Source organism: Cucumis melo, chromosome 5 (genome assembly GCF_025177605.1).
Source record: "Cucumis melo cultivar AY chromosome 5, USDA_Cmelo_AY_1.0, whole genome shotgun sequence".
Lineage (NCBI taxonomy): Eukaryota > Viridiplantae > Streptophyta > Magnoliopsida > Cucurbitales > Cucurbitaceae > Cucumis > Cucumis melo.
In genome coordinates, this window is record NC_066861.1 from 20,743,842 (window position 1) to 20,766,821 (window position 22,980).

The window sequence follows — 22,980 nt, forward strand, 5'->3', positions numbered from 1 at the left end:
ACCCAATTTATTTTTCTAATCATCTCATAAAAATGTCATCTAATAACTCTATTGGTAAGGACCAAAATAGTATTTAAATTATTTCTTTATGTGCCGTGTGATCAAGATCCTAAATACAAAACATAACAATCTAAAGGTGGTGATGTCCTGATATACGATCTTTATTTTAAAAAGTAAAAAATAAAAATTATAATCTTCTACGAATCTTTCTTTTTACAGCCATTGTGTTTGTTATTTTTTATTTTCTTATATTTTTATCTTGAGATGAGTTGAGATAGATATCCAAGAGTTCTACTAGATCTAAATAGTTCGAGGTTGTGATTCTACTAGAGTTAATCGTTGTTCCTAATGAGACGATCGTTATAGCATGCTTACAATTCGCGCAAAGTAAATAATGCACTTGGCTACTTATTAATAACATTTTCACACATCTTAAGGTTCTTAGTTATTTTAATTCAAGCCTAAAGAAGTAAAACACCAAGGAAAAGTACAAGTGGAACAAAAGTTGGTAACCCAGTTTGACGATATACCACCTACATCTTGGGGACATTGTGTTCGAGAAAGATAATCCACTAATATTGAAAGGTAAGCATTTTACGACATAGTACTTATATGCAATACTTCTACTACAGTGACTCATGTAAAGCTTAACTTAGTGATCACCTAGGCTATCCTAAATGTGAGACTCCCTTTCAAGTATACTTAGACTCTCTCTAAATGTGAGTTTCCCTCCCTCTCCACGTGCTTATGTTTTCCCTAAAAATGGTAGTACAAGTGTCTTCACTTCGACTTCCGATAGCGAGTGTCCTCTCATAGTAATATCTTTTCCTTCAGATTAGCAAACTCCCTTCATTAACGGATCTAAGGTTCTCTCCTAAGATAGAGAATCCTTTCTCGTTGCTGTGTCTTAGACTCCTTTCTAAGACCAAGAATCTCTTCTCGACAACAATTGTTCGGTCTCCTCCTAAACAAGAATAATCTTCAATATGTTGCAGACAACATATGAAGAACTTGCAGCGGAAGCTGTGAAACACATTGAGAAACAAACAAGAACACAATAACGAACACAACAGCGGCAGAAAGAACAACTCTTGCTCAAAGAACAAACATGCTTGCATGAAGAATACCGCTTTTCTTGCACAATAAGCAAATTTGGCAACCCTAAAAGGGTTTCGTAATTTTCTTTAAATAATCTAATCCACAAAGGGAAATAGCACTCGCTAGGAAAAGGATAAGTTGCAATCCCAAAACAGAAAAGATATTGGATAAAATAATATGGCCGCAATTCTCCAGAAAATGAAAATAGCAGAAAAATCTTCTGGTGTTAAAATCAGATGTTTGAGCAAGACAACTGAATGGTAGGCTGCTTTTGAAAAATATAAACCAACTTTTGAAATCTCCAACACTTGTTATACTAAAGTTGAGATGTAACAAGTTTACTAGTGTATTCAATTCTTATTCATCAATTTCCCCAACAACTAAAACGAGAACAAGGAGAAAGACAAAGCAAATTATTCTAAAGACCAAAATTTGAAGAATTTTAATTAAGTTATTTAAAAGGTAATTGTTTTAAATGACCAAGATGTCGGTGATAGGCATGAAAAACCATGATACACATTTATTAACGTCAGTGTCTATCACTAAGAAATGTCTATTAATGTCATTACACTAAAGGATTAACATTTTATCCTATAAATAAGTTGGCTCATTTTTCTATATTTAAAAATGGGTCCTATATAATTAAATTAAAAAAAAAAGTTTTTATAAGTTATTTTAATTTTAAAAGTTCGTCTTACTCTCAAAAAAAAACCTCTAAAAAAGTAACAGAACAACCATGTTATAAGCTTAAAAGCTAAAAACCAAAAGAAGAAAAAGAAAAAACAAAGGACATAGGGAAGCTTAGGGTATGGTGCTATGGTAACAAGATAATCCCATTTCCATCTTGACTCCCTCTCTATTTGGTGTTCCAATTGTAAAGGAAAAATACGGAAACATAAATTGGAAAAGAATGCGAAGTAATTATCAAAGTTTGTAAGTCAATCTAATGCAAGATATGATAAGTTGCTTGGGATCAAGATTTTATTGCTGCAAATAGTCCAGTATCCACATATCATATTATAATAGAAGAGAAAAGGAAAAAAACTGCATTCTTCATACAATATTATACCTTACTCAAATGACTCAGCCCAAATTTCCAAAATCAATGGCGCTTCATTTCCTGGAATAAATTCGCCACCCTTGGTGATAATCTTGGCAGAAATTTAAACAGCTGTTCCATGGAAGAAGTCAATAATAAATGTCCAGAAGGAAGAAAAAGAGCAAAGGGCAAACTATTTACACTCTATGGAACAAAACCATTTAAAGACAATTCATAATGAAAAGTGTGAATATTTTGCTAAATATTCTATTTTTGACAAATTTCCAAAAAATAATGCTATGAATTAGAATACATCACAATCTAAACATACTTTTCATCCCAGACAAATTAGCCGAAATTTCAACCCCATAGTTACAATCAAAGCACACTTTTCATCCCAAGAAAAAGTCATGAACTTTTTTTAATTCATATCACTCATCTACGGTTAATTATAACACATAAAAAGGGTTTATAATTACAGAGCAATGCTAGAATTTTTTTTAGATAAGTTGCCCACTTTTGCTTACATTTGTGAATTTGTACAGTTTATAGCCTCAGCCAACAGAAGGCCTTTTTTTGTAATTATTATACTCACAATAATATCAATTTAGATTGGACGACGTTTTTGTAATCCCCCCTTTTGGAAAAGGGACACCTTGTCCCTTGGTTCGTTAGGCCGTCTTGGCCCACCCTTCAGTGCCTAATGAATGCGTTGGCTTGTTTTTTATAAATTAAAAATAATAATAATAAAAGAAGTTCTATAAATTACAATATTTTCCTAACTTAAGGTTGCATGTAATATCCATTAAACCTTCAGAAATTAAATAGAAGTTACAAATATTTAAAAACTTGATAGACTTGGCCATAGTTTATCAACATTACGTCCTTCACAATCTTATGAGCAAACTGAAATTACAGGATTAGAATATATCAGGCTATCTTGGTCAAATCCTTAATTGATCTGGGATTAGAATTAGTTTTCTTAGTTTATTGGAGTTCGTATTAGTTTGGATTGATAGGATTAAGATTAGTTTCTTAGATTAATCAGGATTAGGATTAAGATTAGTTTGCTTTCCAATTCTCTCTAAAGAGAGAAATTGTGATTTTATTCTCAGAGATTTCTCCCCTTTTAACCCTTTAGGGTATATCAGAACAAAGTACATCTATATATACCATTTTTCCACTGAACAAACTATGTTCATGTTGGCCACATGCTGTAACCCTAAAGTGCAGTTGGAATATGAAAAATAATATAGGTAATAGAAAAATAGTTTTGCCATACCCAAAGTTTCACGCATGCATCCACGACAACCGGAACCAGGCATATAAAGATGGTTATCACAGATTGATCAACCTCAAGGCCATAGTGTTCAACAATTATTTCTAACAGAGTCTGCCAACCGGATTCAGAATGATAACTGCCACCAAAAAGAAAAACATTTTAATAACACTTCAAAATTGAAAATATAATTTCTATACGCCACCAACTAAATCCATAAGCGAATTGTACAAGATATTGGGATAAATACACAGAACCTATGGATAACATAATATAGATATGCCAGCTCTGAGATTTGCATGCTATAGAATATGATAATTCATGATCATTAATTCCTACTTAGTATTTCCTACACTGAACTACCTAATATGAAATGCCTCTCAATTATTCTAGCTTTTCTAATTAAGGGCCTCAAATTCCTTTTCCACATTGTACAAGCATTGTCTCAGTAAAATCAATGTTTCCATAGGTCAAGGAGGTCAAAAGATGGCCAAGCCAGTAGGCTAGATCTTAAGATCACAAAATATGTTATCAAGCTCTCTCTCTATGCAAAAGAACTATAGATAAGTAATATCCATTATCATATCTGGCACAAAACGAATAGTAAGTTTAGAACCACAATCATATATGAAAATAATTGGTAGAACAATAGTAAAGACTGAATAGTTACCCTAAAAAAATATCTGTAATTAATATAATTAAAAATGCCTTCCCAGTATCTGATATATTACTTATTATTTTATAACCTGTAAATTTCAGCAAAGCTACCTGCAAAATCCAGGGATGAAAAAGAATTGATAAGTAGTAGAACATATTAGTACGCATGATTAACAATATAGCATAAGCAAAAAATAATAAGAAATCAACAAAATAAATATAGCTAATGTTTTAGCTAAAATAGTTTGTAATCCATTCAAGACTATCTTAAAAATCATAAAAGTCATGATGCTTAGACTTCAAAGATATTTTTGTCCCACAAATGTAGTTTTGCCTCACATTCCACTCCTACTGTTAGTATCAATTTAGCAATATTATAATGGAGTTGATGAGGGTATTTGTGACATACTTTGGCAATGCTCAATCAAAAACTAGTGTTATCGAGAGAGGCTATTAAGAACAGATCAGACCATGAAGGACTCGTTCAATAACTGAAGCAGTATTAGATCCTTACAATTTTTTCCCAAAATAGCATCAGGCAAATCTTTATGCAACACCATCAGTGGAGTTTGCTTTAACTCACATAAGGACTTGCATAGGCAACTGCTAAATTTCATGACACATTTCCTTTTTAACTTTGCATGTTTGGAGTTGATTTTGATATTGTTAAATTCATTTTTGTCAATTCAAAATCACTCCAAGCATGCCTATAATCATTCAAAATTAATTTAATGTTTGATTTGACATTTTTGAACACGGTTTCATACCATCAAAATTGATTTTGAATTATTAAAAACACGTTTTGGAGTGATTTTGAACATAACAAAAGTTATTTATAATCATTCAAGATCAATCCCGAGCATGCCCTTACTCTTTTCATTATTAATTATGAGAATTAATAAGTTATAGAAACTCCATGGATTTTAGTTATTGTCAAATGGAAAGCAAGCATTTTTTGGTTAGATTGAGTAATGATCTCGGGAGATGTCATTATGGTTGAGGAATAGAGACCTTTTTTTCTTTGTCCAACGGAGTTCTTGGTGTTAGAAGAAATTTTTGTAGTCAAGAAGGTATGAACAGAGAGTCCATGCTTGCACAAAAGATTTTAATCAGTGTGCAAAAAAGTTTCTGTGGTGTGGATCTGCTGCAAAGTCCACTCAATAGGTAATCAAATTTCTTTCATTACAATGGGTGAATCAAGGGGGGTTTCCAAGAAGAATGAAGATAGAATGGTTACTGGAGCATTTTCTTTTCTTCTGAATTTTCTTAATTCATTCTCAACTTTCAGATAGTGTTTACGCATTCATTCTTTTTTATGATGATTGGAAAATAATGTTATGATGATAAAGGGTAAACCGTATTGCAAAATTTCGATGATAAAAGCCAGAGAGGGAAAGAGCAGGGGACAACTTACTTTACTTTGGTTGAAGTACAAAAGAATGAATAATGAGATCCCAAATACCATGTCTGACCATATGTTGGCAAATGCTTTACGGTTCTCTAACCTCCACTCATCTCTCAATGTTAACCTGTTGAAGCAACAATAATTCGGCCAGAAAAAAATAAAAATAAATAATTGTAAAGAGTTTTTCATATCAAATGGAATAGCCTGTATACAGAAATCACTTACATAAACTAATATACACAATTATGTGCATATACGGAAGGTGTATGAGTGCAGAAGAGGTGTTTTTTCAGTATGTGTGTAAACTCAACCAAAAGCCACAACAAAACAGCACATACGATTATTATCATATAAGACCCTTCTACTTTATTTGCATAGGACCACTATGAGCATAGACATGCCGATTATTTTCAAGTGCAAAAAGTAAACAAAATAGAAATCCAAATGGAGGCATTAGATCTAGCAAGATACAAAAACTCTCTATTTTGACCACCTACACATTCCCTATAACTGCTCCATAATACAGCAAAAGAAAAGCTCTAAACAACAAAGATATACCTTATCTCAAAACTAAAATAGCAGGTAAAAGGAAACCTCATCCATCATTTTTTTAATGGATTACCTTTCATTCAGAAAAAAATGAATGAATATACGAGCTTACAAAAAGAAGAAAGCCCACAAAAGGGAGTCACCACAAGAAGGGACTCCAATCAAGTAAAATAAAACCTAACAAGTAACTAAAAGAAAAAGTCCAAATTCTAAGGCCTAGAGAGATCAAAGATCACCCCAACGAAACCTCGAAGAAACCACACCAAAAATAGCCCAAACGAAAACACAACTCCAGAGGATATAATCAACATCCACAGCTAACTTAAAATACAACAATCAGGACTAACCAAGGAGGATCTGCAACATAAAGAACTTCACCTCCTTGGATATTTTTATCTTCCACATCAATAATAGATAGAGGCATGAGTTTGGGAGAGATTGGTCGGGCAATAAAAGAAAGAGTGGCAAGAAAAGCCTCTTGAAGGACAAGAATACTAAAGACGAACATCCCTCTCTCGGAACTAAATTCTCCCAACAAAGATAAAAGATCAAAGACAGCCATTGACCCAAGGAAGAAGAAGGAAAGGTAGGAGGTGGAGATTCTAGTAGAAGAAGGATTGACATCACCAAATGACTTTGTAAGTATATAACGGTATGTTAGGTACTTAAGTACCTTGGAGAACCACACCCCAAAAGCCAGCTATTGGAGCGGGAGAGCCAAGACACTTAAGTACCACATTGGTCATCTTATTCTAACCAATGTGGGACAAAGGCGTCCCATACTACCTTGGTTCCTAGCATAACCTCCCTGCAATGCAACACACAGAAATAAAAAAGAAACAAAATAATTGAGCACCAAGATATAATGCTTTGATTTCACTCAAAAGATAATCTCCTTGATACAATATCAAGTCTCAAAGGAAAATAACAAGAACAAAACAGAAACTAGCTATTCAAGAGAGTTGGAACTTCCTTGGCCAAACACAGCCAAACAATCAAATTTTCCATGACCCAAACTGACCCCAAAAATCCTATTAAAACCTCCAACCTTTCCCTACTTAAGCGTGTTTCATTTGACAATTAATAAACATATTGTTGAGAAATTATCCTCTCTTACCTTTTCTTGCATAAGTATCCACAATAGAAGGTCTTATAGATTCCTAGAAGCACAGAGTGGTCAATCCCTGAAGTACTTATCCTTCCAAAAATAGGTATCCCCTCCCATCCCTTGTATAAACTGAGAAAGCAAAGAGAACTCCGATGAGATATCTTTCCATGGGTTTCTAGAGGTGCTTTTAACCACACCACCAATCCAATTAAAGGGACGAGGCCCATACTTGCTAATGATAACATTGTGGCATAAAGTGTCAGCTTCATGATAGAATTGCCAGATCCATTTAGCCAGCAATGTCATGTTTCTCACTCTCGCATTACCAATGCCTACCCCCCTAGTCCAATGGCCTGGCAACTACCCCCCAATGCATGAGGTGCAACCAGCCCTCTTCAACGATCTCCATAAGAAATCCCTCATCATCTTCTCAATTGCTCCACTCATCAAGCTAGGGTCTCCAAACAGAGATAAAAAATAAGTAGGCTATTGAAAGCAATTAACAACAACCCGAGACTTACGTGGAAACCCGAGAACCGGGAGAAAAACCACGATACTTTAGTTTTTATTATTTTTCTTATGAACAAAAACAATAGGTACAAAGGGAGTATAAATAGAGTACAATAGGAATAAGAAAGGAAAAGATTTAGGAAATATTTAGGAAATAAAATCTTATATTTTATTTTTTCCAAAAGTACTAATTCTAACACTCCCCCTCAAGTTGGGAGGTAAATATCAATGAGTCCCAACTTGCTAACGCAAAGGTCGAAGTGTGGTCGGAGAAGCCCCTTGGTAAGAACATCAGCAATCTGTTGGCTTGAAGGAATGTACGGAATGCATATGCTTCCACTGTCAAGTCTTTCTTTGATGAAATGCCGATCAATCTCAACATGTTTAGTTCTATCATGTTGCACTGGGTTGTTAGCAATACTAATAGCGGCTTTATTATCACAAAAAAGCTTCAATGGTGTCTCACATTCCTGATGAAGATCTGACAAGACTTTCTGGAGCCAAATTTCCTCACATATTCCCAGACTCATAGCTCTGTATTCAGCCTCAGCACTGCTCCTGGCCACAACACTTTGCTTCTTACTCCTCCAAGTTACAAGATTGCCCCAAACAAAGGTACAATAACCGGATGTAGACTTTCTATCAATAACAGATCCTGCCCAATCTGAGTCAGTATATGCCTCAATGGTCTTTCTATTTGTTTTTCTAAACATCAACCCTTTACCAGGTGTATTTTTCAAGTATCTCAGGATTCTGTTAACAGCTTCCATATGTTTCTCATAGGGAGCCTGCATAAACTGGCTGACAACACTCACAGCAAAGGAAATATCCGGACGAGTATGGGATAAGTAAATTAATTTACCTACAAGGCGCTGATATTGTTCTTTATCAACTGGAACTTGATCATCAGAGTTTCCTAGTTTACAGTTGAATTCAATAGGAGTATCAGCAGGACGACATCCCAACATACCTGTCTCGGTTAGCAAATCAAGGGTGTATTTTCTCTGAGACACGGAAATACCTTCTTTTGATCTAGCCACCTCCATTCCAAGGAAATATTTCAGATTTCCCAAGTCTTTGATTTCAAATTCATCACCCATTCTCTGCTTTAGTTGACTGATTTCTGTTTGATCATCTCCAGTCAAAACAATGTCATCCACATAAACAATTAGAATAGCTATCTTTCCTGTTTTGGAAGCCTTTGTAAATAAAGTATGGTCAGAGTGCCCTTGACTGTACCCTTGGGACTTGACAAAGGTAGTGAATCTGTCAAACCATGCTCTCGGAGACTGTTTCAGACCATATAGAGATTTTTGGAGTTTACACACCTCCTGACCAAATTGGGCTTCAAATCCTGGTGGGGGGCTCATGTAGACTTCCTCCACAAGGTCTCCATTCAAAAAAGCATTCTTAACATCCAGCTGGTATAGAGGCCAATCTTTGTTCACAGCAACAGATAGCAGGACTCTAACAGTATTCAATTTAGCAACTGGAGAAAAAGTTTCCGAATAGTCAATACCATAGGTTTGAGTGAACCCCTTTGCAACTAACCTTGCCTTGTGTCTATCAAGCGTACCATCTGCTTTGTATTTGAGAGAGAATACCCATTTGCATCCTACAGTTTTATGTCCCTTGGGTAGAGCACAGATCTCCCAAGTTCTATTCTTTTCGAGAGCCTTCATCTCTTCCATAACAGCATTCTTCCATTCAGGACACTCTAGAGCAGTGTAGATATTTTTCGGTATTATGGTAGAGTCAAGGTTTGCTGTAAATGCTCTAAACTGTGGAGAGAGATTATCATAGGAAACATAGTTGCAAATGGGATGTTTAGTGCATGATCTGGTACCTTTTCTCAATGCAATTGGAATGTCAAGAGAGGGATCATACTCATCAAGTTTTCTTGTATGACCCTGTTCAGCTTCATCGTTACTGGTTTCTATTCTCACCTCAGTCTCATCATCACGGTTCTTTTCTTCCATATTTTCAAGAACAGCAACATCAGACTTGTCATTCTCACTCATTGTATTATTAGTACAAGGTTTTGTAGGGTTTTCCATACCTTGGTCTCGAGGAGGTTCGAAATTTTGGACTGGAGCCGGCGGTTGACTAGTAGGGGACCCAACTTCCTTTCTGAGATTCCTCCTGTAATATGTTTTCCAGGGAACTTGGTTTGTGGGTAAGATTATGGGATGAGGATCAATGTCAGACACGGTAATAAGAGTAGGTTCAATAAATTCAAAGGTGTTGTTAGACTCTTCACTCACATTCTCCCCCTGAAGATGGCTAACAGGAAAGTATGGTCGGTTTTCACAGAAAGTAACGTCCATAGTGACAAAATATTTCCTAGACGGCGGGTGAAAACATTTATAACCGTGTTGGTGAAGGGGATACCCAACAAACACACAGGCCTGAGCCCGAGGGGTAAATTTGGTCTGATTAGGGCCGAAATTATGGACATAGGCGGTGCACCCAAACACACGAAGAGGAACCTCAGAAACAAGACGAGTAGAGGGGTAAGACTCCTTAAGACAATCTAAGGGAGTCTGAAGGTGGAGGATACGAGAAGGCATTCTATTGATTAAGTGAGCAGCTGTAAGAATAGCATCTCCCCACAGATATGATGGAAGGGAAGTGGAAAGCATAAGTGAGCGGGCTACTTCCACAAGGTGTCGGTTTTTTCGTTCGGCCACTCCATTTTGTTGAGGAGTGTAGGCACATGAGGTTTGGTGAACAATCCCCTTGGAGGCTAGAAATTCACTAAGGTTATGGTTTTGGAATTCCCGACCATTATCACTTCGAAGAATTGCAATTTTTGTATGAAATTGTGTTTTGATAGTATGATAGAAGTTTTGGAAAATGGATGGAACCTCGGATTTATCTGAGATAAGGTAGACCCAGGTGAGACGGGTATGGTCATCAATGAAAGTTACAAACCACCGCTTTCCCGAGGAGGTGGTGACCTTGGAAGGACCCCAAACGTCACTATGGATGAGGTTAAATGGTTGTGTAGGTTTATATGGTTGTGAGGGAAAAGAGACTCGATGTTGTTTTGCCCGGATACACACATCACAAGATAGAGAAGAGACATCAACTTTAGAAAAAAGGTGGGGAAATAAATGTTGCATATATGTAAAGTTTGGGTGGCCCAGTCGAAAATGCCACAACATACAGTCTTGTTCAGAAGTGCTAAAGTAGGATGACAGTAAACTAACCCTAGACAAACTACTACATGAGGTATCATCATCAAGGATGTAAAGTCCCCTGCTATGCCGGGCAGTGCCAATCGTCCTCCCCGAGCTCATGTCCTGAAAATAAACCGATTCAGGTAAGAAGATAGCTTTACAATGCAACTCACGAGTGATCTTGCTTATAGATAACAAATTGTAAGACAGTTTAGGGACATGCAAAACATTCTGGAGAGCAAAACCGTCAAAGGGAACTATTTGTCCTTTGCCAGCGATCGGAGCTAGAGAGCCATCGGCTATTCGGATTTTTTCATTACCGGCACACGGGGCATATGAGATAAAGTGTTCTGAAGAACCTGTCAAGTGATCTGTAGCCCCCGAGTCTAAGATCCAGGGATTCTTCCCATCAACGCTAATAAGCCCAAGGGACTGAGGCATACCTGACTGAGCAATGGCACCCAGAGTAGGAGTCTTGGTCTGGCTCACAGTAGGATCAGTTGATTGAGAAGTGCTAGCAGGTGTAGTCTCACTAATGTAGGCACGTCCTGAGTTCTGTTTCTCGTTGGAGGACCGTTTCTTACCTCCTGGGGGACGACCGTGGAGTTTCCAACACTGATCCTTGGTGTGCCATTGTTTCTTGCAGTGCTCACACACAGGAATTGACTTCCCATTATTCTTGTCACTGTCATGATTTGAGGACCGAGCGCTAAAGGCTGCGGAGTCAATGGTAGGGGTAGTCAATACACCCATGGCATTAGTGCGATCCTCTTCCAGGCGGACTTCAAAACAAACTTCCATTAGGGAGGGAAGAGGTCTTTGTCCGAGTATACGACCACAAACATTATCAAATTTGGGATTAAGTCCTGCAAGGAAGTCATAAACACGGTCAGCCTCTTCAAGTTTAGCATATTGTGTACTGTCATTTGGTGTGTCCCAAACTGTCTCTCTGCACAAATCCATCTCTTGCCAGAGGAGAGAGAGCTTGTTAAAATAGGTAGTTACGTCCAAGGTCCCTTGTTTGCAATTATGGACCTGTTTTCGCAGTGTATATAACCGAGAGGCATTCTGTCGTTTCGAGTAAAGGGTCTGAGTTGTATCCCACAAATCTTTTGCTGTGGCTGCATATAGTAAAGGCTTGCCGATCTGTGGTTCCATACTATTAATCAGCATGGACCGAATAAATGAGTCCTCTCCTTTCCAGAGTCGTTCCAAGGCGTCTCCCGGTGGAGGACGTACAGTCTCTCCAGTTAAGAATCCGAACTGGTATCGACCTTCGAGGAACATCTTTATTGATTGGGACCAAGAAAAATAATTTTGACCATTTAATTTTTCGCCTGAAAAATTCCCTGTAGACGAACCCAAAGAGCCAGTTATATAATTTGACTGTGAATTAGGGAACGAAGTTACCGGGTTCTTGGAATACATCGGCAACTCGGTTGGTTTGGAATGCGTTGAAGATTCGCCCGCTTCAATGTCCGATCTGTTTTGGGGTTGATCAATTCCGTTACCAGAAAACAGCGGTTGCTGTAAAGGGTCAACGTACAGCTGCTGCTTACTGTACTGATTTGACAAATTTACGGTTGAGGGATGCTGTCCGGAGCTCGTAGACGGCGCATGAGGATGCGGATGGCCGGAAGGGTTTGACGGCTGGACATCCGACGGTGCGTAGAAGGGAACGGGATGGGCGGTGACGTGAAACGGCGGCGGCGCGTGGGCCCACGCGCCGGACACGAGCGGCGCGTGAATCAACTTCTGGTCAGACGGCGGCGCGTACGGCTGCGGAACCACTCCCGTTGGGTAGATCGGCGGTTTCTGTAGGTTCTGGAGCAGTTTCTCCATGGCGGCGGCGACGGCGGCGTCCACGGCGGCGGCGATTCCGGCGGCGGCGGCGGCGGCGGCGGCGACGGGTTCAGTTTCGATCTGGGTTTCTCCTAGGTTATTTTCTAGGGTTTCGTTATTGCTTTGCTCTGATACCATATTGAAAGCAATTAACAACAACCCGAGACTTACGTGGAAACCCGAGAACCGGGAGAAAAACCACGATACTTTAGTTTTTATTATTTTTCTTATGAACAAAAACAATAGGTACAAAGGGAGTATAAATAGAGTACAATAGGAATAAGAAAGGAAAAGATTTAGGAAATATTTAGGAAATAAAATCTTATATTTTATTTTTTCCAAAAGTACTAATTCTAACATAGGCATGCCACTCAAAACTGATTGAATGAGAATGCATACAAAACTGATTGAATGGAGGTGAGTCTTCCCCTTTCAAGAAGCTCTTTCTCCAAAGAGGCAAGCCTCTTGGGAATCTCACTGATGACAGGATCCCAAAATGAGGTGTTCTTACAGTACGGGGTTATTGTATAACTACTGTTGTACAGCTACTGAATAGATTCTGTTTAGCTTCTGCTTTATTTCCCCTGTTTTTAAGTTGTTATTACTGGGTAATTGCCTGCACCCTTGCATTTAGGAGCAGTATCAGTAATCACTTGAATAATATTTTGAGGGTCAACTTCATTAATCACATCCTTCAGCAAATTTGCGGTAAAATATTTATCTTTGACCTCACCTGAGCAATCCACCGCTTTTGAAAACATTGGTTTACTGTCAGTGATTGCCATAAAATTTATCGATGGTCTCCTTTGTGAGTCACTCCAGCCATCACTCACAATACTTGTGCCATTTGTCTTCCATGTATCTTTCAACGGGCTGAATAATCTTTCAATATTTGCCTTTTCCCATTTAAGAAGAGTTGGTCCCAACAAATTATATCCAAGAGGCATATATCCAGACAATAAATTATTTGCAGCGTAAGTGTATGAACTTGCATAGCGTGGATTTCTTGGTAAATGAGGGGCTGGAACTAAAACTTAGGGTTTTATTTTCTTTTAAATTTCTTTTACTAATATCAAAATATTAAAAAAGAGCCCCATGTGTTCTCGTGCGTCAGTGTTGGACACGTGTCCGACACGGACACTCCATCCAAAATGAAGTGTCTGTGCTTCATAGCTGGGTAGTTACTTTAGGAAGCCACTATTTTTCAGCAAGTTCTCTTTTATCTTTTACCATAAGTGTTTTAATTGCCCTCATCCAAGAAAAGCATGCTTTCTATGGAGTAAAAGGCTGACTTGTAGGCTTTAAATAGGAGTTCCTAGGTTGTAATTAGGTATTATTCAAATAAAGATTCATTCAAGATTTCTCCAAGATTTTGCTTTGCACTAAGACGTTCCGAAGTGAGGGTTATGACCAATGAGAAGACCAAGGAACCGCATAGATCATTAAACAGCAAACAAATTAACGCATGTTTTGCAATGAATTAGTCTCTCTAAAATCAATAATGAAAATATAAAAGGACTAGGATGTTTAACTTCTCTCTAAAATCAATATTCAATATCTCCTTCACATGAACAAACTTTAGTTTCTCCTCCAAAGAAAAAGATTATGATGCAAAACTTACGCTCTGTGCCGTAATTCCCACCATAACTCTTCATCGGAAAGAGGAGGAGACTTTCCAATTTCCATCTCAAGTTTGAATCTTTCTTTCTCAATTTTCAGTTCCTCAACCATCTCAAGCTTCTGGTTTCTTCTCACATCGAGCATCTCAGCTGCCAGTGGCACTTTCTTGACATACCTGTTAGAATGTAGGAACATTACAGAACTTGACAGAGATAATTTAGAGATTCAGAACCGTTACCAAAGGGAATCTTTAAAAATGATTTCAACGTGAACTTAAAAACCTACTGATAGAAATTTTTTACAAGATTAATTATCAAAGAACCGTTGAAGAATCAAATACCAAATTTCATGTTTTGAGCATAACTAGTCTTTTTCTTTTCTTCCATTGTAATCCAATTATTTAAATTTTAGATCTCCTGTCTACGTAATGATGGAAATATATCATAAGTAAAAAAGAGAAAAATTGGAAAGAAATATCCCTTTCAATTTCAATTATAGCAATGAATAAATAGCAGCTCCAAAAGAAGCACAATCCTTTTTTCCCCCCAAAAAAGAAACAAAATTTTGATTAAAAAATTCTCTTTTATATGCATATATACATACAAAAGGATTCAGAAGAATACTTGGAAAACTAAAGAGCATGGAGTATGGTGGTCAAGTTCATCAGTCATCAAGTGTATTGTTTGCCTATGGCCACGTGCTAGATACATCATTTTTCATCGTATAATGAAGTTAAGTAAAAATTTTATGCATCATTTGATAACATCTCTTATTTTTAGGCAGGACAAGTCATAATGTAAAACTACTCATCTATTACCTATCAAGAAAGGGCATGAGAACATAATCATGAACCACGAAATCCAATGCCCAAGGTATAATTATTAAAACTGTGAGAAATTTTGCCTGCAAAGATGAAAATGAAAAGAGCTCAGAATAGGAGTGGTTTCATTCTGAAAATAATGTGAAAAACAATAATTTCAAAGATCAAGGCAGTTCACTGTTCAGTTGTATATTTGAAAGGGATTCAATCAGCTAAAATGTATGATCACTGCTCCGTGAGAGACGTTTCGAACATATTGTAATAGAAGATTTGAACACACTGTAAAAGAGCAAAACATGCATCCTATTTATATCTAGCAGAAAACTGATGCATTCTTAACAAATATGCCAGCCTTCCTTGAATTCTCGTGTCTAAAAAAGTATATATGGATACTGAAAGAGAAATGAGAGGGTTTTTTTTTAATTTTATTTTAACTTTATTTTATCCTTTTCTTTTAAAAATGTTAAATGCAAATGATTTGCAGGCCAGTATGCTGTGTGGGGGTGATCTAGTGGCTGGACAAAATTTTGTAGATCGGTAGGTGGTCTTTCTCAAGAGTAGGATGGTGTCAAAAAACAAGCACCCAAATAGTGTTCTAAACTCCAATCAGACCACCTGATTTTGTCTTGGCCAAAACCCACACCAAACTGTTTATCTTGTCCCCATCTCCCAATCAAACAGTCCCCTTCTCAGCCCATGATCCCAAATTTATCTTGTCCCCATCTCCCAATCAAACAGTCCCCTTCTCAGCCCATGATCCCAAATTTATCTTGTCCCCATCTCCCAATCAAACAGTCCCCTTCTCAGCCCATGATCCCAAATTTATTATTGGGGCATCTAAAAGTGATGTAGAACATCTTACATTCTTGATGTTTCTTTAAGGTCTTGATGCCTCTTTAGCTATTTCTTAAGTTTCTTGATTTTAGTCTAGGTTTATTATTCTTGCATCTTGAGTTAGTTCAAAAAAAGCTACCTCGTAACTAATTCTTGTTAAACTTTCAGCCTATAAAAGGCTTCCATATTCATTAATAAAACTTTTCATGCTTTGCATCAATTGGTATCAGAGAACTCAATCTTAGCTCACTTCCTTCCAAAGAAACTTGGATCTCACCATTCTGAACCATGGACGCGGAAACCTCCGTAAACCGACGCTTGCAGTTGGTGGAACAAGCCATTGAAGAACTCCGAAAGGGACAATCGGATATGCAACAATCAATGGTAGATTTGACTAGCCTCATTACTCGAATTCATGTACAACTTTTAGAAGAAGCAATTCAACCTCCAAGAAACCAAATTCAGCAAATCAAGAACGGCAAGAAGTACCAAGAAACCAAGCGGCTAAATCAAGAACATCCAAGAAACCAAGCTGTTCACATCCACAACAATCGACTCTATGGGAACAACTTACCAGGCTACATGTTAGATGATTCCGACTCTTTCGATGAAGACAATCTGCTGAATATTCATCAAGATCTGCAAAGAGGACTCGGCTTTAGACCACAATTTCAAGAAGACCAAGAAATAAGAATGAAAGTGGATCTTCCTACTTTCAATGGCCGAATGGATGTGGAAAAATTTCTTGATTGGATCAAGAATGTAGATTTTTTTTTACTACGCCAATACCCCAAAACACAAGAAAGTCTGGTTGGTGGCATTCAAGCTCCAAGGTGGCGCTAGTGCTTGGTGGGATCAACTACAAAATAACATGTGGTTATTTGGTAAACAACCTATTAGAAGGTGGCCAAAGATGTTAAGGCTCGTGGAAAAACGATTTCTGCTAATCAACTACCAACAACTACTCTACAATCAATATCAACAGTGTCACCAAGGCTCTTGAAATATCATGGATTACACAGAAGAGTTCTACATTAGGCGCTCGCAACAATCTTCCTGAAACTGAACACCAACAAATTTCTAGATTTGTTCACAGGTTGGATGATGAAATTAAAGATATTGTCAATTTACATCCCCTTACTTTTCTTTTGGATGCTATTTCTTTGGTGTCCAAGATTGGAGAGAGTGGCGAAATCAAAAAACCAAGACTTATCAAGGAAAGAACAATCAGGATAAACAACAACAAAGAACTAATCCAATTGACTCGTTCAGAAATTTTCAACAAGGAAGCTCATCCACACCTTCAAGGCCCATCAAGAAGGATGACATTCCAATCAAAAATCAAGCTACATAAGCTAACCTACCTATTGAGATTACTCACCTTCTAACCAAATTCCCAAAAATCACAGAATCAACCACTTCTTTGCCACCCCTTAGAAATATACAACACACAATAGACTTAATGCCCGGTAGCACCTTACCAAATTCTACATGAACAAATAGAAGAACTCCTTAGCAAAGGTCATATCTAACTGAGCTTAAGTCCTTGTGTTGTCCTAGCTTTACTTGCACCAAAAAAAGATGGCAGTTGGGGATTTTGTGTTGATAGTAGAGCCATCAACAAAATCACAGTCAAATATAGGTTCCCCATTCCTCGTTTTTCCAACCTCCTTGACCAATTAGGTAATGCCTCTATCTTTTCTAAAGTAGATTTTAAGGGTGGCTACCACCAAATTAGAACTAAACCAGGGGATGAGTGGAAAACAGCTTTTAAGACCAATGAAGGGTTGTTCGAATGGTTAGTTATGCCTTTTGATCTCTCAAATGCCCTAACACCTTTATGCATCTAATGAACCAAATCCTCCGACCTTTTTTGAACCAATTCATTGTGGTATACTTTGATGACATACTTATCTATAGCTCTACTAAAGAAGACCATCTCAAACACCTCCAGTTACTTTTTACTGCCTTACAAGAAAATGAGCCGCAAATGAACCCTAAAAAGTGTGATTTTTTGTGTTATAGCATTCATTTTCTTGGCTTTATCATAAGTTCAAATGGTATTGTTGTTGACTGTAAAAAGATTGATTCTATTAGTTTTTGGCCCCAACCAAAAACTCCAAAAGATATTCAATGTATTTTAGGCTTAGCTTCCTTTTATAGAAGGTTTATAAGGAATTTCAGCGCTAATGTAGCCCCCTTGACAAATTGTTTAAAGAAAGGTAGTTTTCGATGGCTCATTTTATCCCTTGCAAAAAAACTTTTGATGCTTTGAATATTGCTAATCTGTTTTTCCGAGAAATTGTTAGATTACATGAAATTCATAAAACAATAGTCTCGGATCGTGATGTCAAGTTCTTGAGCCACTTTTGGAGGTCCTTATGGAACAAATTTGACACCAATTTACTGTTTAGTACTGACAGCCACCCCCGAACTGACGGCCAAACAGAGGTGACTAATCGTACTCTTGGCAACCTCATTTGATGCCATAGCGGGGACAAGCCTAAAAAATGGGACTTAGCATTGCCTCGAGCTGAATTCGCCTTCAACCACATGGAAAATCGCTCAACAGGAAAGTCTCCATTTGAGGTTGTATATCTAGTCTCCCTCGGTTACTTTTGATTTAGCTCATCTTCCCTCTATTGTTGATGTCAGTATGGAGGCTGAAGCCATGGCTGACCGTATTTCCAAGCTGCACCAAGAAGTAAAGAATCATCTAGAGCTCGCTAATGATTCTTACAAAACAGCCGCTAACTCTCACAAGTGTCTTAAGGAGTATCAAGTGGGTGACCTTGTTAGGGCATACCTTCACAAATCACGCTTCCCTGCTGGTCATCATTCTAAAATGACCAACAAGCGCATTGGTCCGTTTCAAATATTGGAGAGGCCTGGACCAAATGCATACCGTTTAGACCTTCCAGCTACCATGAGAATCAGCCCCATCATTCAACGTTTTTTATCTTTCTCCTTACCATGCTTCTGATTCCTTTTCTTTGGCTCCCTAATATGCACTCGAGGACGAGTTTTTTCTTAGGAGAGGGATCTGATGTAGAACATCTTACATTCTTGACGTTTCTAAGTTCTTGATGCTTCTTTAGCTATTTCTTAAGTTTCTTGATTTTAGTTTAGGTTTATCATTCTCGTATCTTGACTTAGTTAAAAAATAACTAACTCATAATTAATCCTTATTAAACTTTCAGCCTATAAAAGGCTCCCATATTCATTAATAAAATCACATCTTGAAGTATTATCATAAAAAATTTCCATGCTTTGCGTCAAAAAGCCAGCTATAGAAGCATTATTTCTAAGAGAAATAAAGTACAGACCAGAAAAGCACTAGTCAAGAGGCTTTTCCCCATGAAATTATCTAAAACAAAGATAGGGGCAGAGCTTACATAAACTTTTCTCGCAGAGATTTTGGGTTTATTGAGTTTCATTTGTCTAACCCCATCTCCGGACCTTAGGTAAATTCTTACCCGGGAAATGAGAACCACGAGGGAAGGTAACTAGGTGATAGACATAGGTCAACACCACAAGGGGGAATGTGAACCAGCAGTATAAAAGTCTGTATCTTCCAACCTCATAATGCAAGTCAATTTAAACTCTTGATTTTTTTTTTCTTTTACATCCAGTAAGACCTGACTAAGAAATAAAAATAGACCCCTTTTGCTGATATGGCCCAACTTAAGAAATAGTATTTTGTTGACAATCTCTATTCCATAAACACAAATACTGCTTCAGCTGTCAACAAGCCTAATAGAGAAATTGTCTTTACTACCTAAATATTGAAGACATTGGGCAAATGAAATGCCACCTAAGATGGTTCCAGAGGAATCTACACAGTAGCAAGGTCAAAATCAAGGAAAAAAAGGGTTATGCAAATACAACAGAGAATCGGCTTACATAAATTATTTCTCACGAACCAGTAGAGGTAATTACCTATGGTGGCAAAATAAATGAACTTTCCCAGAAATGAAAGGGAAAGGTGAGCTCTTTCAGTGTGAAGAAACTGTGGCAGTGAGCAAGGGTTTTAGTAGGGGTTTTGGGTGTACGGAAGGGTGTGAAGAAATTGAGTGGGAGCAAGGAAAGGATAGCTCAGCTCTGGGATTTCTTATTTGCTCAATGTTTCTAAGTTTGTTGCTAATCATTTTACATTGTAATTGAGAAACTTGCTTCAACTTTTCCGTGAAGCACATCTATATATATATGTGTGTGTACGTATGTATTTATGTATGTATGTATAAGAACAGAGCAGCCTTAGCCTGTATTTTCTCGGAATTCTTGTATTGTTGGGTTTATTGTGTGCAGGTGAAGGGGAAATCTAACATCTTCTAGCACTGTAATTTAAGTTGTTACACACCCAAATATGCCAATTAGGATGCTGAAAACTTTTATGGCGATAGCAAGGACAATTAAATGAACTCTGTCGAGCAGATGTAAACCAAAATTACATTTTCTACAATACAGCAAAGCCAAAGAAGACGGTGGTGCTGAAATAAATGAGCCAAGACAAAAGGGTTTTTGCTTTATGGCTATCCATGCACGGCAGTATGTACATCTTTGACGATATTTCAGAGTAGGTTGATGTCACATGTCCAAAATAATACTGAAGAGTTGAACTCTTACCGGTATCATGCAGATGTATGGCATAAGTTACTAGAATAAAATCTCAATAGAGTAGTAAACTAAGTTGATTGTTAATGATATTAATACTAGTAAGAACCTGTCCATTTAAGGTTATACAACATTAAATACACGAGCTTACCGAATTTAAGGAAGCATACTGGAATACACGGTCTTCATAGAGCATGTCATCCTCTTCCTTCCCAAGAACCAAATCTCTAACAGACTCAACAAATCCCTTCTCAGGAACTAAATCACTAACATCAGACGATTCTTCATTCAATTCCCCAAGACCATTATCCCAATCTTGACTCCACGAAGTTCGAGCATGATTTGTGTCCTCATAAAGCCAATCAGTCCACCTCTGCCCTTGTTCATTCCTCACATCTTCCTGTGCTTCCTTCAACTCTATAATAGCTTCAGCTCTCTTCTTCCACGCCTCAAATTTTTCATCATCAGACAAATCTTCATCACTCGCAATACTCTCCAACTCATCCTCCAACATTCCATCATCCTTCAAACCCAGCCAATTTCCATCATCATCAAAGAAAAACCTCTGCCACCAACTCCTTTTCCTCGAATACCCATTGTTCTTAGCATTAAGAACATGCCGATAAAACCCTTTTCTCTTACGACCCAAAGCAGAAAATTTAAGAAATGAATTGCAGGAAGGAAAATTAGAAAGAGAAGATACCTTGGCGCAGTCATGAAAGATAAAGTGGTGGGGTAATAGCATTGAAGTGCTCATCAAGAACATGAGGAATTACCCACATTTTGGGGGTTTACAAAACAGATAAATGCAGGGTAATTCAGAAGAAATGAGAGAAATGAAAGCAAGAATTGTTGTAATGTATATAAATGATGTTATTGAACATGGAAAAGAAAAGGGAAAGAATTGAATGAGATCAAAATTCAAGAAGGAATTGAAGTCGGCATTGTTGAGAGAGAGAAACAAAAAAGAAAGGAAGAAATGAAAGTTCTTCCCTCTCGTGAATGAGGTTGGAGATGGAGTGAAGCTGTGGAGAATGGTGAGTGAGAGAATCAGAGGGTGAGGATAACGGTAGTGTACACGTAGCTACACATAATTCCACAATTACGTAATTAACCACTCTCCTTGCCCGATAGCATAAACAAATGAGACTCTATTTATTTATTTCTTTACTTACTATAACACATTTTTTTTGGTAATTTTCGTAAATATAACAAAATACCAAACAAAATTAAAATGGTCCCGAAATCAGTAAAATATTTTTCTAAATTACAGATTTTTCTTTGATATCGAAAAAATTCGTCATTTCTATTTTTTTTTAATTTATTCGTCTTCTATTTTAGATATTCTCATCCAGATTTTCTTTCTTTTATTTGTATTCATCTTTTTTTTTCTTTCTTTCTTTCTTCATCTTCTCTTTCTTTCTTCCAACTCTTTCTCTAGAATATCAAGATCGTTTAAATATCACTTTGATATGATCTAAATGATCGCTTACCTGGTTAACATGATCGTTTAGATTTGAAACATTTTTCTCATCGTTTAAAAAGAACTACATGATCATGTGAATATAATTTAAACGGTTGTTTATCTAGTCAACATGATCGTTTAGCATAGTCAACATGATAGTTTAGGTTTGAAGCATTTTTTCCATCATTAAAAAGAATTACATGATCATGTTGATATACTACCCCACGATATGTATTATTACCTACATGAGCGTGTATCATGATCATTTAGAAGAAGAATTACACGCACGCGTGTGGCCGATTAATCGTGTGTTTGGGGCATTTTTTGTATTCTCATTGTGGACCTCCGAACTTTTTCTGTTTTCAAAATTGTTCTATATAGTTTAAATATTTTGTCGATTTGTTGTATTTTTTTAAAAAACTCTTTTTATTACTCTCTACTAAAAAAATATAAAAGAAATTTAATTAGGCTACAACAAACTAAACTTAAATTTTTTTAACTAAAATAATTAAAAGCTAGAGGCAAAGATTCTTTTGATAGTCTTTGGAGGCCATGATTTTTCTAAACGTTTTTTTTGAAGTTAGATGACTACACTTCTAATATCTGTCAAAAAGTCCACTAAAATTTTGAGATAAAGTTTCTATCAAATCGTATGGATAAACAAAAATACATAGGTAATAAACATAAAAAGAAAAAAAACAAACTTTACATGAATATGCTCCGATTATACTTCATAACATACAAAATGTAAATTTATTAGTCAAAGTACATGTTATCAATAAAAGTAGATTTCTTAGAGGTACTATCTTCCTAAGAAATCTACTTCAATCTGTTATAATAATTTATTTAAAAGATATATATCATAGTGACTAGAAGAACACTTCGAAACAAAAAAAGTTTAAAATAACTAACCTTGATTATTAAATATTTGAATATGGTAAAGTAATATGTGATATGA

General features: G+C 36.9%; 1 protein-coding gene and 1 long non-coding RNA gene across 6 annotated transcripts; both read right to left on the reverse strand.

Moving 5' to 3' along the window:
- Positions 1-420: 420 nt before the first annotated feature.
- Positions 421-21,686, reverse strand: LOC103492033 (chloroplast envelope membrane protein). Of its 4 annotated transcripts, none has more exons than XM_017047019.2 (8): positions 20,709-21,670; positions 15,107-15,192; positions 14,291-14,464; positions 5,488-5,602; positions 4,087-4,184; positions 3,420-3,555; positions 2,168-2,269; positions 421-964 (listed from the first exon to the last, which is right to left on the reverse strand). In XM_017047019.2, exons 1-7 carry the CDS (start codon positions 21,321-21,323, stop codon positions 2,201-2,203), a joined length of 1,293 nt encoding a protein of 430 aa, XP_016902508.2. In that variant the 5' UTR covers positions 21,324-21,670; the 3' UTR covers positions 421-964; positions 2,168-2,200. The 4 variants fall into 4 exon arrangements, 3 of the variants coding, with proteins under 3 accessions (XP_016902508.2, XP_008450436.2, XP_050940521.1); XM_008452214.3 differs by having other exon boundaries at positions 421-1,023; XR_007820874.1 differs by lacking the exon at positions 421-964 and having other exon boundaries at positions 2,053-2,269; positions 4,163-4,184.
- On the reverse strand, positions 15,202-20,684 carry LOC127149363 (uncharacterized). Of its 2 annotated transcripts, XR_007820876.1 has the most exons (3): positions 16,657-20,684; positions 16,518-16,582; positions 15,202-16,388 (listed from the first exon to the last, which is right to left on the reverse strand). It is a non-coding gene; the product is annotated as an uncharacterized LOC127149363 (long non-coding RNA). The 2 variants fall into 2 exon arrangements; XR_007820875.1 differs by having other exon boundaries at positions 16,518-20,684.
- Positions 21,687-22,980: the final 1,294 nt, after the last annotated feature.

Excerpts from the sequence above, each read along its gene's own strand:
- LOC103492033 (XM_017047019.2), bottom strand. The coding sequence starts at position 21,323 with ATGTTCTTGATGAGCACTTCAATGCTATTACCCCACCACTTTATCTTT. Across the intron at positions 5,603-14,290 it reads TGGGAATTACGGCACAGAGC|GTTAACATTGAGAGATGAGT; the intron begins GTAAGTTTTGCA and ends TTGCTTCAACAG. Across the intron at positions 3,556-4,086 it reads ATTACAGATATTTTTTTAGG|TTATCATTCTGAATCCGGTT; the intron begins GTAACTATTCAG and ends TTTTGGTGGCAG.